A 17,098-nucleotide genomic window follows, 5' to 3' on the forward strand; every position below is an offset into this window, starting at 1 on the left:
GTGACTAATGGATGCTTTTGTTTACTCCTCCGCCAGGGGATTGTTTTCCAAAGGTGGGGATTGTTTGCCTTTGTGCGGGATTTCTGAGCTGCTGTTCTGTGGCATTTGCACAAAGCCTGCAGCAGAAGGTGGCTGCTTCAAAGGCCACTGCTGCCTTTGATACTTGGCTGCAGGAAAATGAACCCCAACTTTGTTTGCCGTGGAATATTTGAGCTGGGATCAGCTCAGTGCCACCGGTGATAATGCCGCGCCAGGGGCGTTGTGCGAGCAGGCACGGAGAGTTCACGTTGGTTCAGGGCACGGTGGAGGCTCCTTGTGCCCATCAGGGGATTTAAAATCCCTGGTTTAAATCCCTGATGGAGAATCAGGAGTGGTTTTGAGAGGTGAACATGGGGTGTGGCCAGCAAAATCCCCTCAGCAGCCACAGCTCTGTCCCTTCTGAGGAGGAAATTCCCATTCTTGACACTCTTCGTAAATAGTTCAGTTTCTTCCATGAAATCCAGCAGGGCAGCCTGGGTCAAACATGATTTTCCACGTTTTCCTCCTGGTTGTGGGAGTGTCACAGCGAGTCCCCCTGGTCTGGGGGTTGATTTCCCCTAATCAATATTTGGCACCAAATATCAGCCAAAATTTCAGCTTCATTCCGTGTCCAACACCCAAAGGTTGCCCTGAGCCTTGTTTAGAATTAAAAACCCAAAACATTTGATTTTCTTCCCACCCAGAATAGGAGCGAGACTGTCACAGGTCACCCAAAACCTGGAGATGTGGTAGAAAAGCAATTTGGCTTTTTTATTCCCTCCACCAAAGAGATTTCCATTGGATTTGGCCGGGATCCAGGGCTCCGATTCCTCAGCCCAGTTGGAGAATGCTACTGGGCAAACCTGCCCGTCTGGCTCGGGAGCCCCACCGAGTCATTTCGGAAAGAAAAATGTCCTTTTAAAACTCCAGCCAGTCTCAGCCTCCCCCCTTGGCCTGATTACCTGCTTAAAACTAAATTAATCTTGATTTTTCGCCCTCCGTTCATGAACATTCCAAGCTCCCAACTGCTCCTGCTGCGACGTATCCCTGTTTTTTTAGTGGATAAAGAACCGGTTTAGGTCACTCTGATGAAATGGATCTGATGCAAAAAAGCCTGACACCGTAGAAGTTCATTGGCTGAAATGAAAAATAAATAGTTATTTTGGAGAGGGAGAGCTCCGTGGTTTGGGGAACACGACATATTTTCCTCATGGAATCACTCATCCCAGTTCCTATCTTCTTTGTGGGCCGTAAGATTCCAAAAACCCCAACAAATAAACATGTTTTCCAGATGAAAATGATTATTAATGGGTTATCCGAAGAGTAGCTGATGGAGAAGTGCCTTGGCTTGCTGCAGGAGATCTCAATCTAAACCTGAGAGCTGGAGCTCCAGGAGGGTTTTAAAAACTGCATCTTGGAAAGGATGGAAAATTAAATCCGTGCTTGTACCTCCTCAGGATCAGAGGAACCAGTAAATTTTGGGGGATTTCTCAATTTCCACGGAGCAAAAGCAGGTGCAGAACACGAGAGATTGTAGCAGGCACAGTTCCTGCCATCTTCCTCCTGGATATCATTCTCAGGGAAAAAAATTCACTTTAAGACAAAAATCTCAAAAATACTCCAAAATAACTGGCCGGGATTCCAAATCCAATTATTTTTATTGGTCTTCCCAAGCCAGAATTTTGCTCCTTCTCTGCAGCTTCACTTCGTGGCTGCGTTATTTGAGCACTTGGTTGAAGTTGATTTCATTTTTTTGACTGAAATGCACTCAAAATTATAAAAGTATGTGCAAAACAGAGGATGCTGCTCTTGAGCAGGGTCGTAAAACCAGTATTAAGCAGGCGTCCAGGTTCTGATCCAAGCCTTTGGAATGCTGCAGGGGACGTGCGATCAGATCCTGCAGTCACAAGAAGCAGAGTTTGCCAGATGGGATGGAAATAGAAAAAATCCAACAGCAATCGACTGAAAAAAAAAATGGGTCAATTGATAGAGTTTAAAACAAATTCATTTCTTTAGAGTCTGGATTGATAAAGATGTGGCATTTGAAGGATGCTGCAGCCAGCAGGAGGGAGGCTTGGCTGCAGGGAGATGGGAATTTCCTTTGGATATTGGGAAGAAATTCTTCCCTGTGAGGGTGGTGAGGGGCTGGAATGGATTTCCCAGAGAATCTGTGGCTGCCCCATCCCTGGGAGTGTCCGAGGCCAGCTTGGAGCAACCTGGGACAGTGGAAGGTGTCCCTGCTCCATCCATCCAGAGCTGGATGATTTCTGATGTTCCTTCCAATCCAAACCATTCCATGATTTCATGACTCAGTGTAAGGAAGGGGCTGTGCCCTGGGCGTGTGTTAGAGAACAAGGACTCTTCTCCCTCCATTCTGCTCTGAACAGGGAATTTTTCCCTAAAAAACAGAGGCCCCGAGCGATAATTTCATTTTTAAGTGACTTAGGGTGGCTTGGTTGTGTCATTAATATGAGCCAAGATTTCCGTGCAATCCCAGGGAGGCTGAGCAGCAAATCCAGCTCTCCAAAGGGATGGAAACCTCAGCAGGGATGCAGTGGAAGTCGGAGAGGAGAGGAAAGCCCCTTCCCAGTGCCTGAGGTGCCTCGGCTTGCTCCGAGCAGCTGGATTTGGGAATCCTCCATTGTGGAATTAACCCCACGGGTGATGCTGCTCCCTGTAGGGGTTGGATTCCCAAAAATCCTTCTCTGGGATGAGGCTGAGCAGCAAATCCAGCCCTCCAAGGGGATGGAAACCTCAGCAGGGATGTAATGGCGGGAGAAGGGGAGAGGAGAGAACTTTGCCAGTGCCAAGCTGCTCTCTTGCTCCGAGCAGCCAGAGTTGGGAATCCCCAATTTTTATGGAATTAACCCCATGGGTGATGCTGCTCCCTGTGAGGGTTGGACTCCCAAAAAACATCCTGTGGGATGAGGCTGCATTAGTGGCTCTGCCAGCTCCCGAAAACCCCTCTGTGTCGCGTCACTGAAAATTTCATCGAGGGTGAAAAACCTCCCGCTCCGAACGCGTCAACAGGAGAAAAATAATGGCAGAGGGCTCGGAGAACTTCCTGTCTCCGGGAGCATTCCCGCTGTAAACAGTGGCCATGCCAAGTGCTGAACCACTGCCCTCAGTCCAATAACAATAAATCTATTTTTTGGTTCTGCACGGCTCCGCTTGGACATTTTTGCAGCGGCGAGGATGAGGCAGACGCCGTCCTCGGAGCGTTTTCCCAGGTTTTTATTTTTTGCCCTGATAAAAGGGCTTCCCAGAATGTTGTTTAGGGAAAACAAAGTACCTCTCGAGATGAAAAGGTTACATAGTTTCGAGAGATCTGTTTGCCCTGCAGCTTTTTCCTTGTTGGTTTGATGGTTTTCTGCTTTTTTAATTTTGTTTTTGTTTTGCTGTTTAGTTTTTGGTGCCACCCTTCAGAACTCATGGAGTTCTGGTCAAAATATACTGATTTTTTGGGGGGTACCTTTATTTGTTTTCCCCATATCCCAACTCCAATAAGAGCAGCTATTTTGTCACCAAAATAAAATCCTGCTGGGAGATAAATCAGGCTTAGGGCTGGCCCGAGAACTTGAGTAGGAGCGAGGATGCTGCAAATCAGTGGCTGACAATTGCTGTCAAGAGAGTCTTTTCCAGCACAGTCATGTGCAGAAACCCTCATCCGGCTGAATCAGTCTCTGTTCCCTTCCAAAAACCCTTTAGGAACAGGAAAAAATAGTAAAAATAGACTTTTTTTTTAATTTTCTATTACCTTAATGCTGCGTCTCTCCACATTTTTTGCCCCCATCCTGCTTCCCAAAGCTTTTCCCACCATATTATTTCCACACAGCCTCTCCAAATCGTTACTCCCTTCATCTCTGCCCCCTTTCCTCCCTCTCTTGATGATATTCCTGGGAGTCCCCTGGGAGAGCTGCAGCCTCTGGACACAGGGTGGGAATTCCGTGTGAGCCTTTAGCACCGGGGCAGGTTTGGGGCTCAAAAAAGGATGCAAGGAACAATCCTAAGTTCCTGTTGCCTTTTCCCACTGAACCTGCCGTGTGGGGAGGGCGAGGGAGGAGGCTCTGGAGAGGGAAGGAGGAGGCAAGCAGCTGCCTGGAGGGCTCGGAGCCATGAGAGCTCTCCGGTGGGGCGGTGCTTGGAGCCGTGTGTGTCCACATCAGTTCCCTGAAGTTCAGGGAGGAACTGAAGGAAAAGCTCTGGCAAAGCCACAGATTTTCCACAGGCTGGACTTTAGGCACAAAGCCCTGTCCATCTCCAAGGCCACGGAGCTGTCTCTGGGGGAAGTTGGCAGCTTCCAGGTTGGTAATGGCAGCGTTATCCCCCCTCCCTGGATCTCCATCGAGTGACCCCGGGGCTTTGCCGAGCTCTGGGATCAATGTGCGCTGCATTAGTGGGATGGCAGCACACAGAGCCCTTGCTCCAAGCAAATCAGCTCCGAGGAAACAGTCCCAGGGCAGCTGCTGTGCTCAGAGAGCTGCTGGAGAAAGGAATTGTCAGGTTGGGATTGATCTGCTTCCACTGCAGGTGGAATTCCTCACTGCTGGAATGTCACTGATGGGGCAAAAACTGCTCCTCGCTTCTCCTGGTCAGACGGGGCGTTGCTCTTCCAGGGAATCCACACCTTCCCTGCTCACCAGAGATGGAGCCTCTGCCTGTAGCCGTGCCCAGGGGTCACCACAGGGTGAGGAGAGGGTTTGTTCCCAGCTCCTGAGCTGCGCCGTGGAATCATGGAATGGTTTGGGAAGGACGGGATCATAAAGATCACCTCATTCCAACCCCTGCCGTGGCAGGGACACTTTTCCCTATCCCACGTTGCTCAGAACCACATTCAGCCTGGCCTTGGGCACTGCCAGGGATCCAGGGGCAGCCCCAGCTGCTCTGGGCACCCTGTGCCAGGGCCTGCCCACCCTGCCAGGGAACAATTCCTGCCCAATCTCCCATCTAACCCTACTCTCTCAGTGGGAAGCCATTCCCCCTGTCCTTGAAAAAAAGTCCAGCACCTGGCCAGGCTGGGAGCCAGACTTGGGCTGCTCCAAAATGAAAGCAAATCCTGCCAAAAGGGAGTGGGACTGAGGCAAAATCCAGGTCTCCAGGGGAGTTTTCCAGGTTCACAGGACAGTGCACCATGAATGTGCCTGGGAATGGGATGTGCCAAAACCCACACCACCCATGACACGAGCTGTGCCTGGTCTGAGGATTGGGCAAAGGATGAGAAAAGTGCTTCAAGGGGAGAAGAAATCCCAGGTTCAAACAGAAAAGCAGCCAGAGAATCCCAGAATCCCAGAATGGGTTGGGTTGGGAGGGATTTTAAGGATCATCCCATCCCACCCCTGCCATGGCAGGGACACCTCCCACTGTGCCAGGCTGCTCCCAGCCCCAATGTCCAGCCTGGCCTTGGGCACTGCCAGGGATCCAGGGGCAGCCCCAGCTGCTCTGGGCACCCTGTGCCAGGGCCTGCCCACCCTGCCAGGGAACAATTCCTGCCCAATCTCCCATCCAGCCCTGCCCTCTGGCACTGGGAAGCCATTCCCTGGCTCCTGGCCCTCCAGCCCTTGGAAGGAGTCAAGGACAGGGGACGGTGGCTGCAGGTCAAGGCCAACTGACCCCTCTGAGGGCCTGAGCTTGAGGCCTCGAGGGCTTGGGGATGTTTTTCAGGAGAAACCCCCTCAGAAATCTGCCTGGACTGGGGGAATGGGAGAGGTGAGAGATGCAATTTTGGACTGAAGCGTTTGGATCCAGCTTGAATCCCACTTCAGACGGATAAATCCGCTCGTGAAGCTGGGCCTTAACCTTGCCACGTCTCTGTCATCCCTATAAAGTCTGGGGGATAATTTCTACCTCAAAAAGCTGATGAATGGTCTGAAATTATAGCCGGGCTCAGGACTATTATTAGGCTTAAGGATCCCAAGGCATTTTCAGCGAGAAGGTGGGAACAGCTTTGCATTGGAGCCATTTCATCCCAAACTGTCCTTTCCACCTGCTGTTCCTGTTTTTCCCTTTCCCTGAACTCCTCAGCGGTGACACAGCAGCCAGGACAGTTTGTGGACAGAGCTGCATGCACTTTGTGGAGGCCAGGTCATTTCTGACCTAGCTCTGGTCCAGATGAGCACTTCATTTAAAACAGAAATTATTTCGCTCTGAGGGGAAAAAATCAAAATTCCCTGATATTTACATCCCAGCTCGGAAGCAGAGATTCCGGTTTTGGGGTAGCCCAGGCATAGAAGCATCTGAAATTTCCATTAGAGACATTTTTGGGGAAAGAATAATTTCAGCCTCTGCAAATCTGTGTTGAAACAATGTGTTTGTGGAAATTGAGTAGCTGTATTTCAAGCCTTCAAATATCTTAATAATAATTATTGCTTCTAAAGGCTCCAGCTGAGATCTCCTTGTGCTGCCACTTGTGCAGGGGCCAGGCACCCCAAGCATTTCATTCTTTCTGTGCTGTAATTATTGTCTCCACCCAGGTTCATGAGAATTTTATAGTGGTTGCTGCAGCTACTCCACTTAGAGGTAGAAGCTGCTTGGCTTTTCCATTAAAAGGTCTTCCTTCCTCCTCCTCGCTCCATGGATTTAATGCTTTCATCCCTTTTGGAAACTTGATCTGCAGGCTTCCAGTCTCAGGCAGCATCCCACCCCAAAAATGCAGCTCCAGCAGGTCACTGGGATTGTCTTTGAGGGCAGAAAGGGAAACCATCCAAGAGATTGGGGTAACTCTGCTGCAGAGACATCCACAGAAACCACCTCCACCACAAAGCCCGAAACTGGGCTTTCCACAGGACCTCAGGATGCTGAAACACAAATCATGGTCCTGGCAGCCAAATTCCTCCCACAACTCCAAATAGTCCCACTGTGGAATTGGCCATCACCACACAGGGCATTCCAGTGGTTTGGTCTCAGGGGTTGTTGGTGTTGGCAGACAGAGGTGACTCATGGCTGTGCCAGCTCCTGGGTGTCACCCTGGGGTGGCTTTTGTGCCCCTGTGCCCCTGTGCCCAGGTGAGAGCCCACCTGCAGAGCTGCCCCAGCCCTGGGACCAGCACAGGGAGGACGTGGAGCTGCTGGAGAGAGGCCAGAGGAGGCAGCAGGATGAGCAGAGGGATGGAGCAGCTCTGCTGGGAGGAAAGGCTGCGAGAGCTGGGATTGTTCAGCCTGGAGAGGAGAAGCTTTGGGCTGAGCTCAGGGTGGCCTTGCAGGGCCTGAAGGAGCTGCAGGAAAGCTGGAGAGAGACAATTCCCAAGGCATGGAGGGCCAGGAGCCAGGGAATGGCTTCCCAGTGCCAGAGGGCAGGGCTGGATGGGAGATTGGGCAGGAATTGTTCCCTGGCAGGGTGGGCAGGCCCTGGCACAGGGTGCCCAGAGCAGCTGGGGCTGCCCCTGGATCCCTGGCAGTGCCCAAGGCCAGGCTGGACATTGGGGCTTGGAGCAGCCTGGCACAGTGGGAGGTGTCCCTGCCATGGCAGGGGTGGGATGGGATGGGCTTTAAGGTCCCTTCCACCCCAAACCATTCTGGCATTCTGCTGTAGGGCATCCTGTCTTCAGAGCCCTCCTCTTTTTTATGTCCTCTTTTGTTTATATCCTCTCCGAGATTCTCAGAGTTATTTTCCTGTCTTCTGCCACAGCTCCTTCCTGATCCATGGCCACAACCATTTCCCACCCACATCCAGGATCTCCTGCTACTCAACTGCCACATATTTGTATTCTCTAAACAGAACAAACTGTGCTTTTGTGGCATCTCTGCTCAAGCACATTCACAGGAAAAATCCCATGAAGGTGGCAGAAGCAGCAACCTGAGAGAGGGAGATCACAGGAATCCGGCTGAGACTCCTCTCTCCCAGCACAGCCACGAACTTTTGCAAGGAATGCACACCCAACCCGAGCTGCTGGAGGAGGGAAGGGCCATCAGGTGCCACCAGGCTGCCCTTTTCCACCCTCCGTCTGGCTGTCAGGGAAGGGATTAACACAGGGTGGTGTCATCACCACGCACACAGCCTGGGGAAGTGAAACCCCTCAGCAGCACAGAAGCGAAACTGGCTGCGCACAAATTGTCAAATTCGAGTGTAAACATCTGTGTCCCCCCCCCGCCCCCAAAAAAAACCCCACAGACAGAAAAATCGTGGCTGTTTCAGTGAGCTCAGTCCCACCCTTGCAACGCTTGGCAGGGTGAGCAATCCCTGTCCTGCAAGGGAGAGGCTTCTGAGGGCTCCAGGTGAAATGCTGAAGGTGGTGCTTGCTCCAGGAAGGGACAAAAAGCAGCATTCGGGTAGAAATGGGATTTTAAAAGTGGCACTGGCGCGTTTCTGGGATGCTGGGTGTTCATCCCATCAGGTGAAAGTTTCTCCGAGGAAAGGGGTTTGAATGTTGGTACCTCAAAAGAGGGAAAAAGCAACTTTGGAACCTCCCTCCCATCTCCTTGAGGGAGCTGAGCTTTCAGGGAGCAGCCCCAGACTTCTCCAGGGAAGCTCCCCAAGATATTTGTGCTCTTTTGGTATCCTGGGATCCGCTTGAAACTCCTCTGAGCATCTCCCAGAGTCTTTTCATCCCTTGATTCTGCCACTTGGCAGCAGCTCTGGCCTCCTGCAAGGAACCTGCCTGTGATGACTTTTCTCTTTTCATGGAACCTGAGACTCCTCCCAGGTGTTTTTTTGGGAGTATATTCACATCTCCTGCACAGAATTGAGATCCCAGGTAGCAGCAAAACTCAGGGCCTGAGTCAGCTTGGTTTGAACAGCTGGAAAATAACACCGAGTGCAGCAGCAGCTTCCTGGGTCAATATTTCATGTCTGCAGCTCGGGATGATATTTTTGACTTCTGGAAGAAGCAGACTGGCAGGGAAAATCTCCACCTGAGTGACAGGGACTTCCCTTATCACCCAGATAAGGTAAAATTCAGTTTGAGTGCCTGCTGAGCTTGACAACGTCTCTATTAACGTTGCTTGATTTCAGTGATGTAATTTGGGTTGCTCAATGTAATTCCTGTGTTGCCTCGGGTTAAAAGTGCCACAATAATTGGTGCATTTTGGCTGAGCACCATCATTTTGGCTTCACCAAAATAATTGAAAGGATTCCACCCCAAGACACAACCTTCTCCTGGCCTCCCGGCTCTGGGAATCCCACAGCAGCTCTGCTGCTTTCCACCCCAGCAATGGAATTGGCAGCCAGGAAAAACCATGGAGAATGGGAGGAAAAGAGTGTGGAGGGCATGTCTGGAGTGCTGCAGGGAGCTGGGAAGGAAAGGGAAAGGGAAAGAGCCAGCATCAGCCATGTTTCTCCAGGAATGAGCTGCTTTTCCACCTTTATTGTCAAAAAAAATTCAGGATTTGGGAGCTGAGAAGGAAAGGAACAGGGAAAAACCAGAAGCAGATATATTCCTGCAGGGGTGAGCTGCTTTTCCACCTTTATTGTCAAAAAAAATTCAGGATTTGGGAGCTGAGAAGGAAAGGGAAGGGGAAAAGCCAACACCAACAATATTCCTGCAGGAATGAGCTGCTTTTCCACCCTTATTGCAAAAAAAAAAATCAGGATTTGGGAGCTGGGGAGGAAAGGAACAGGGAAAAAACAGAAGCAGACATATTCCTGCAGGGGTGAGCTGCTTTTCCACCCTTATTGCAAAAAAAATCAGGATTTGGGAGCTGGGAAGGACAGGAAAAAGAAAAAGCCAGCAGCAGACATTTTCCTGCAGGACCGAGCTGCTTTTCCACCCTTATTGCACAACAAATCCAGTATTTCTGGGGGTTCCAGTTTGCAGCAGGACCCCTTTTGGCCCCACAGAAATCCAGAACAAAACACTTATTGATTTAGAGCACTGGAGATTTCATTCTGGGTAAGGAGATGCTGTGTAAACACAGAGAGAAGAACTTCCTGGAGTGAGGCACTCGGCAGAAACGTTCCCAAGCACGGGTTTATCTGAGCCAGGCTGCTCTGGAAGGAGGGAAGGGCTTGTATTTCCCAAATTTCCAGCTTGACACGTGCTTAAACCCTAAAAAAAAATCCATAAAAATGCACAAGCAGCTCCGTTTCCCCCTGTGACTGATTTGCATGGGGAGTTTTGGAATCGTGGAATGGTTTGGGTTGGAAGGGAACTTAAAAATCATCCAGTGCCATGGGCAGGGACACCTTCCAGCACCCCAGGCTGCTCCAAGCTAGCCTTGGACACTTCCAGGGATCCAGGGGCAGCCACAACTTTTCTATGCCAGGGCCTCCCTCTCTCACAGGGAATTCCTTCCCAAAAATCCCATCTAACCCTTCCTTCCTCCATCTTAAACTATTCCTGTCCCTCCATGCCTTGTCCCAAGTCCCTCTGCAGCTGTTTTGGAGCCCCTTTAGGCACCGCAAGAGGCTCTAAGTTCTCCCTGGAGGACTTTTTTGGAGCCACCACCCTCATTTGGGTGTTGGGACCGTTGGTCTGCGGTGGTCACAATTAACAAACCATTTCCAGCTCGGAGCAGCTGAGGTCAATAACAGCTTTATTTCATATTTAAATCCAGTGGCTTCTGTGGTGCTGCTGGTAAACAAATCACGGTGTTTTTTCGGATGCCTCTTGCTCCAGCTGCAGCTGCTTGGGTTTTTTTTTCTGACGAGACAGCAGCAGATCAAACAGAAGAGGCAAAGTTTTATTCTGTGCCAAAGCATCACTGGTGGCAGGAGAAAAAAAGCCACCACCTGAGCACAGAATTTTGCCTCGTGCAGGCTTTGAACACCTGCAAAACCCTTTCACTCCTGGGATGAGCAGCAGTTAACTCATGAAGGGTCAAGTGATATCAGCCCTCCTCATCCTGTGGATCAGATTTGGAGTGCTCAGAGATAAGAACCAGCCACAGTTGGCCCCAGTGTCTGGGAGCTGACGTTGGGGGATGGATATGGAATGTGTGGATGGCATCCTGGAGATGTTTAAATGCAGGAGAGCTCCTGGCTTTGGCAGAGAGCCAGGGAGACGCTGTAGGGAACCATAAAGATGGGGAAAATGGATCATTTAGCGTGGTTTAATAGCGGTACACAGGGGCTAAAAAGTAGAAGCTGGATAAAAAAACCCCAAATAAAATCATCATCATTCTTCCTAGAACCTGGAATTCTCTCCCTAATAGCACAGAAATGGCTGTAATGTCATTTGTGTTGCATTTGTGCCTTACATTTCATAGTTTTCCACCTGTACCTTTTGTCCTTGTCAGCACAGACATTCTCAGCTGCTTTCCTTCTTTTTTTTTTCTTTCTTTTTATCTAATAATTCACTGCAACAATTTTTTAAAAAGGAAAAGAAACCCCCAACCAACCAAACCAAATTTAATGGCACAAATGTTCATTAGAACAAAGCCAAAAAGTAAAAGGCAGTGACTACACCGACCTCATCATCCCTTTGCCTGCCTTTTTCTCCCCCTTCCACACCCAAATTTCTGAAGGTTTCACTCCATTCTTTACTGTTCCCATTGGGATCACCCTTTATCCATGGATTCAATGGCTTTGTCTGCCAGAGAAAGAAGTGGATCAAAATGAAGTGAGAAGTTCAAGTTGCGGCCTCTTTTCCCAACAGTTCTCACTCCCTTTTCCATCAGCCCATGCAGCCACTTTTATTTGAAGTGTTCCTCCCCCCTGCAGCCCCAGCTGATGGTGACGCTGCTCAGGGATGACTCAAGCAGGACACAGGAGCTTCATGTGACCCTGGTGTCACCCGGGATTCATTCTTTCCCCCTTGGTTCCTCTCAGACATTCCCAGGGGCCGCAGCTCACGAGCCTCTTGCTCCCTCTAGAGCTCTTCAGGGCACTTCTGGAGACCACTGAAATCGTGCTGGATGGGAGCTGGTTCTGCTCCAGCCTCTGGAGGTGGGGTGGACACGGAATAGGGGCTTCAGATTCCTGGATTTCAGTGCAGGGCACAGGCAAAACACCATCAGATGCTTCAGTCTTGGGGGTTGATCATGGAGTCATGGAATGGCCTGGGTTGAAGGGGCAATAGCACAGAATCCCAGGATCCCTGAGGCTGGAAAAGCCCTCCCAGCCCAGCCAGGCCCAGCTGTGCCCCATGCCCACCTTGTCCCCAGCCCAGAGCACTGAGTGCCACCTCCAGCCCTTCCTGGGACACCTCCAGGCATGGGCACTCCAAACCTCCCTGGGCAGCCCCTGCCAAGGCCTGAGCTCCCTTTCCATGGGGAAATTCCTGCTGCTGTCCACCCTGAGCCTGCCCTGGCCCAGCCTGAGGCCGTTCCCTCTCCTCCTGCCAGGTAGAACTTTGTGCTTTGTGCTTCCTCTGAAGTCCTCTCAGTTTTGCTCAGTCTCAAGGGACCTCCTGAGCAATCCTGTGAAGTCATGTGGGGACAATTCAGAATCCATCTGAGGTCTGGAGTGCCCATCCCTGGAGGTGTCCCAGGAAGGGCTGGAGGTGGCACTCAGTGCTCTGGGCTGGGGACAAGGTGGGCATGGGGCACAGCTGGGCCTGGCTGGGCTGGGAGGGCTTTTCCAGCCTCAGGGATCCTGGGATTCCGTGGCTTCAGCTGCCAAATCAGTGACACTTGAGGTCACTTTCGAGGTCCAGTCTCTATCAAGCCCCCCAACAGAGTGTCCAGACAACATTTCCAAGCTCAGCCTTGTATCCCAGCCAGGACTGCCACTGTTTCCATTGCTTTTTCTGGAAGGGTTCTGACCTTACAGCTCTTACAATAACAAACATTCCCAAGCAATTTTTCCTCCCCTGGTTGGGAGGGAAGAGCTGAGGGAAGCAGTGAGTCCTGGGCTGTGCCCTCACACATTTGAGGCCTTGATGTTCGTGGGAAGGGTTTCCAAAGGGAGAGGCCTATCCAACCTCTGGAGAATTTCATCCTTGTGCTCACCAGGTGCCTGGTATTAGGAACCACCAGGGATAGTTCCAGAGAGAAACAGGGTCTCAAGTGGCTCTTGCACCCCAAAACCCCTTTCACCCCCTTCAAAGACTCCCAGGATGACCCAGGAACGATTGGCTTCCATCCACAGAGACCTGAGCTGATTTCTGGGTGGTTTTCCACAGATTTATGGGAATGTTGAACCCAGAGGCTCTCAGATTTTGATGTTAGCTCATGCTGCTGGCTTGCTGTGACTGCTGTGACACTTTCAGTGTGACTCCCGGAGGCATCCAAACAAGGCCAGAGTTCCACGATGACTTTTGGGGGTGTTTGGTCCCTTTTTCCAGTCACCAGCAAGGTCAGGACCTCTCTGAGTCAGTTTTGGGCAATCTGTCTGTGCAGACACACTCTGGGTGTCTTAGCAAGTGTTGTTGGAAATAAAATCTGTATCATCACACATCAAAGCCAGGAGGAGACATTTCTGGCCCTGCTGTCATCCCAAACCAGGAATACCCATAAACCCCACATTTGACTAACAATCCCTCCAATCATAACCTGTGTTAACCAGCCCCATAAATGCTGAATAATGCAGGAGCGATAAAACCACTTAATAAAGCTGGATGGAAATGGGACAGAAGAACCAGGGAATAAAACCTGGGCAGAATTGTTGGTGAGTGACACCCAGGTTTATGGTTCCACGGGCTGTGGTTAACCAGGTTGTGGTTAATGAGCAGTCTGCTGGCAGCAAGGAGTAACCCAAGTGTCTTCTTGCTCCTGCCAGCTCGTGTCATAGCCCCACACGGGCTTGGTGGAGTCTGTTCTGTAAAAAAATCCTTTAAAAAATGAAATCCTGCTCCCTCTTCTGCTTTATTCTGCTTTTGTAGCCTGGTAATGTGGCCACGTTGTGCTCCATTGTTATTGGGGGTTTTCCTGCAGTTGTTTTCGAGATAGAAACTTCTCCAGAGCCTTCTAAAGAAATAAATTGACTCCGTGCTTTAACAGAGCAGTTGTCAAAATAAACCCCAGACTGGGAGCAAGATGGAAATGCTGCAGCTTCGTCCAGAGGACAAAGTATATTTTTTAATTCTCTCTCTGTTTTAGTGGTAAGTGTTGTATTTAGTGATACAGGGAATTATATTTTGGAAAGGAGGAAGATCCCTGTACGGGCCATTCACTTGAGAGCTGCGCTGGATGATCCTTGTGGGTTTCTCCCTCTTTGTTATTCTGGTTTAACAGACTGGAATTATGGCCATGTTGTGCTACACTGTTATTGGGGTTTTTCCTGCAGTTATTTTCGAGATAGAAACTTCTCCAGAGCCTTCTAAAGAAATAAACTGACTCTGTGTTCTAGCAGAGCAGCAGGTGTCAAAATAAACCCCAGACTGGGAGCGAGGTGGAAACACTGCAGCTTCGTCCAGAGGACAAAGTATATTTTTAAATTCTCTCTCTGTTTTAGTGGTCTAGCTGTTGCATGTAGTGATACAGGGAATTATATTTTGGAAAGGAGGAAGATCCCTGTACGGGCCATTCACTTGAGAGCTACGCTGGATGATCCTTGTGTGTCCCAGCTCAGAATTCTCTGTGGTTCTGTGATCTACAGGTGCCTCTCTGATGGGTGATAAAGTTTTTGGGAGGGAATTTATCAAACTTTATTACTGATGCCTCATCTGCTGTGCAGGCAGGGAAAGATGAACAAAGCTGTAAAGCTTTATCACAGAATTTGCTATTTAAAGGATGTCAGGAGCTCAGCCATCCTTGCTGGGGGAGATGTAGGCCCTGAGAGAGGGATGTGAAGTGATGTTTACAATTCCATCCATCTCCAGGACTGCTGGTTAGCGAGGATGTGGGAAGACCCTGGGATTTGCAAGGCTTTCGTTCAGCTTCTGGTGGTGATTCCAGCTTAGAGCCGGGTTTAGCTGCAGCAGCCAAGTGGTTCCATCCTTGGCTTCCTGTGAGATCCTGGCCAAGACTCTTCACCTCCCCACAGCTCCTCCTCCCCAGGGCAGGGGTGGGAGGCTGAGTCCCAAATTCCCAGGGATGCGATGAGGACAATTTCCAGGAGCAGGTTTGCGATGTCGCTGCAGCGCCGCAGCGGGAGCTGCGCTAAGGGCAGGGCTGAGCTGCCAGGGAATGCTCCTTGGGAAGGGGAATATCGCTGCTGCAGGCAGGCACTTCTGTTTACATTTCCCTTCAAGTTTAGCCTTATTTATAGAGCTCACTGAAGCAAACTATAAAAATGGGTGGAAGGGAAGAAACCCCACATTCAGGTGGGGAAATGAGGGAGCAGAACCTCAATTTTCTTACAACAATTCCTGCTGCTCCAACTCGGGGTGATGTCTCCTGAGGTCTCTGGCTGATAACAGAGATTCCTGTCAGCCTCTGAGTCCTCTGTGATGCTGAGATAACGATGCTGAAGCTGCTGCCAGGCAATGGTTTTCTTGCTGCCAAGGCCAACACCATCATTTGAGGTCTTATCAAAGATGCAGAATGTTGTCTCTGTTCTTTAAAAAACGCCAGGAGTAAATCCAGGGGCAGCAGTTCTTTTCCCGAAGCAGAGCCATCCCATGCACAGAGCGATTTGGAAAAGACCTTTGCAGTTTTCTTAGTGAATAATAGAAGAACTGAGCTTTACACTCTGCTGTGGCTCCATGAAATGTTTTAATTCTCTGTGGACGAGCTGTAGGGATTTTTTTTTTAATTTTTCCATTCCCTTCTTTCTTGGCACTGCAGTAGCAGCTGATTTTCAGAGGGCTCTGCTTCACAATATGGAATTGATCTCCTGCTGGCCTCAGCCACAGAGTGTGGGATTTTACAACCTGCCTGGGGGATCTGAGCACCCACTTCTCTTTCATTTTAACAAGAGCTGTTGCTCAGATTCCCGTGGCACTTTTGGAAAAGCCAGCCACGATTTCCCAGCCTCCCTGAACGAACTCCCTTCAGAAAGCACAGATAACACCCCAGCGTCAGGAATATCAGATAAACCCTGACTGTTAAGGGGTAACCTCCTTTTTTTTTTTTTTTTTCACAAACAGAGTGTAGGTGATTTAAATACAAATTAATTTTGTTTCCCTGAAAGCTTTGAGCAGTTGCCACAGAGGGAATGAATCCAGCACCAGGATTCTACACCCCATAAAACCTTTTAGTGCCTTGCAGGGTGTTCGAGCTCCACCAGAAATGTGGAGTTTGCTTTTCTCAACACTTGCTCAGAGATTTTTTTGCTCAGTAACAATATCTTTTTTTCCTGTTGCAGGGAAAAGCTTCACTCTGACTATCACGGTGTTCACAAATCCTCCCCAAGTAGCCACATACCACAGAGCCATCAAGATCACCGTGGATGGACCTCGGGAACCCAGAAGTAAGTGAGCTCAGGAGAGAATTTCCAGAGGGATAAACTGATTGAATTTTTTTTTTTTTAAATTTTTTAATTCTGCCTTCCTGAGGTTTTCTTTTTCACTGGTGTCCAGCTGATCCAGTGACTTGCATTTCTGAAATATCCAGCCAGGCATGGCTTGGCTCATCTCCAAGAGCTGACAGAAGGGATGCTGGTAAAAGGTGGGCAGTGAATAACTTGCACATCATTTCTTGCTTTTCAGATGTTAAGAGGATTTTAAAGCATTGAAAACCAATATGGGCATTGATCAAACCCTTCAGGCTCAGCCACCCTGCAAACAGGAATAAATCCCATGGTTGCTGCTTCCTGGAGTTCCCTGAACCTCAGCTTGGGACAGCTTGGGAGCTCCCATCTATTTGCACAGACAGCAAATCCTTCCTCCTTTCTTTCTTTCTTCCCTTTTTTAAAGGAATTAAGCACAAGGAGGAGCTGAAGGATTTGACATTCCCAGGGTAGGCCCGAGCCTTGCACACAGGTGGTTGTTTTGTCCAGGTGCTGAGGACAGACAGTTCTGTCTGGGTGAAATGGAGTGAGGGTGGAGCAGATGTGTGAGGAGACATCACAGAATCAGGGAATAGTTTGGGAAGGAAGGGATCTTCAGGATCATCTCATTCCAACACAAACCATGGGCAGGGACACCTCCCACTGTGCCAGGCTGCTCCAAGCCCCAATGTCCAGCCTGGCCTTGGGCACTGCCAGGGATCCAGGGGCAGCCCCAGCTGCTCTGGGCACCCTGTGCCAGGGCCTGCCCACCCTGCCAGGGAACAATTCCTGCCCAATCTCCCATCCAGCCCTGCCCTCTGGCGCTGGGAAGCCATTCCCTGGCTCCTGGCCCTCCATGCCTTGGGAATTGTCTCTCTCCAGCTTTCCTGCAGCTCCT

The 17,098-nt window shown here is 50.0% G+C and overlaps 1 protein-coding gene across 2 annotated transcripts in view; it reads left to right on the forward strand.

Annotated features, from left to right (window-relative positions):
* Positions 1-17,098, forward strand: part of RUNX1 (RUNX family transcription factor 1) — a gene marked incomplete at both ends in the record, with an annotated part of 157,731 nt that overhangs the window by 90,328 nt on the left and 50,305 nt on the right. For both annotated transcript variants that reach the window (XM_082277339.1, XM_082277340.1), the window contains one exon: positions 16,078-16,182. In XM_082277339.1, coding sequence (XP_082133465.1) covers positions 16,078-16,182 — 105 coding nt within the window. The remainder of the gene's footprint in view (positions 1-16,077; positions 16,183-17,098) is intronic.

Source organism: Coloeus monedula (genome assembly GCF_965178545.1).
Source record: "Coloeus monedula genome assembly, chromosome: 3".
Classification (NCBI taxonomy): Eukaryota; Metazoa; Chordata; class Aves; order Passeriformes; family Corvidae; genus Coloeus; species Coloeus monedula.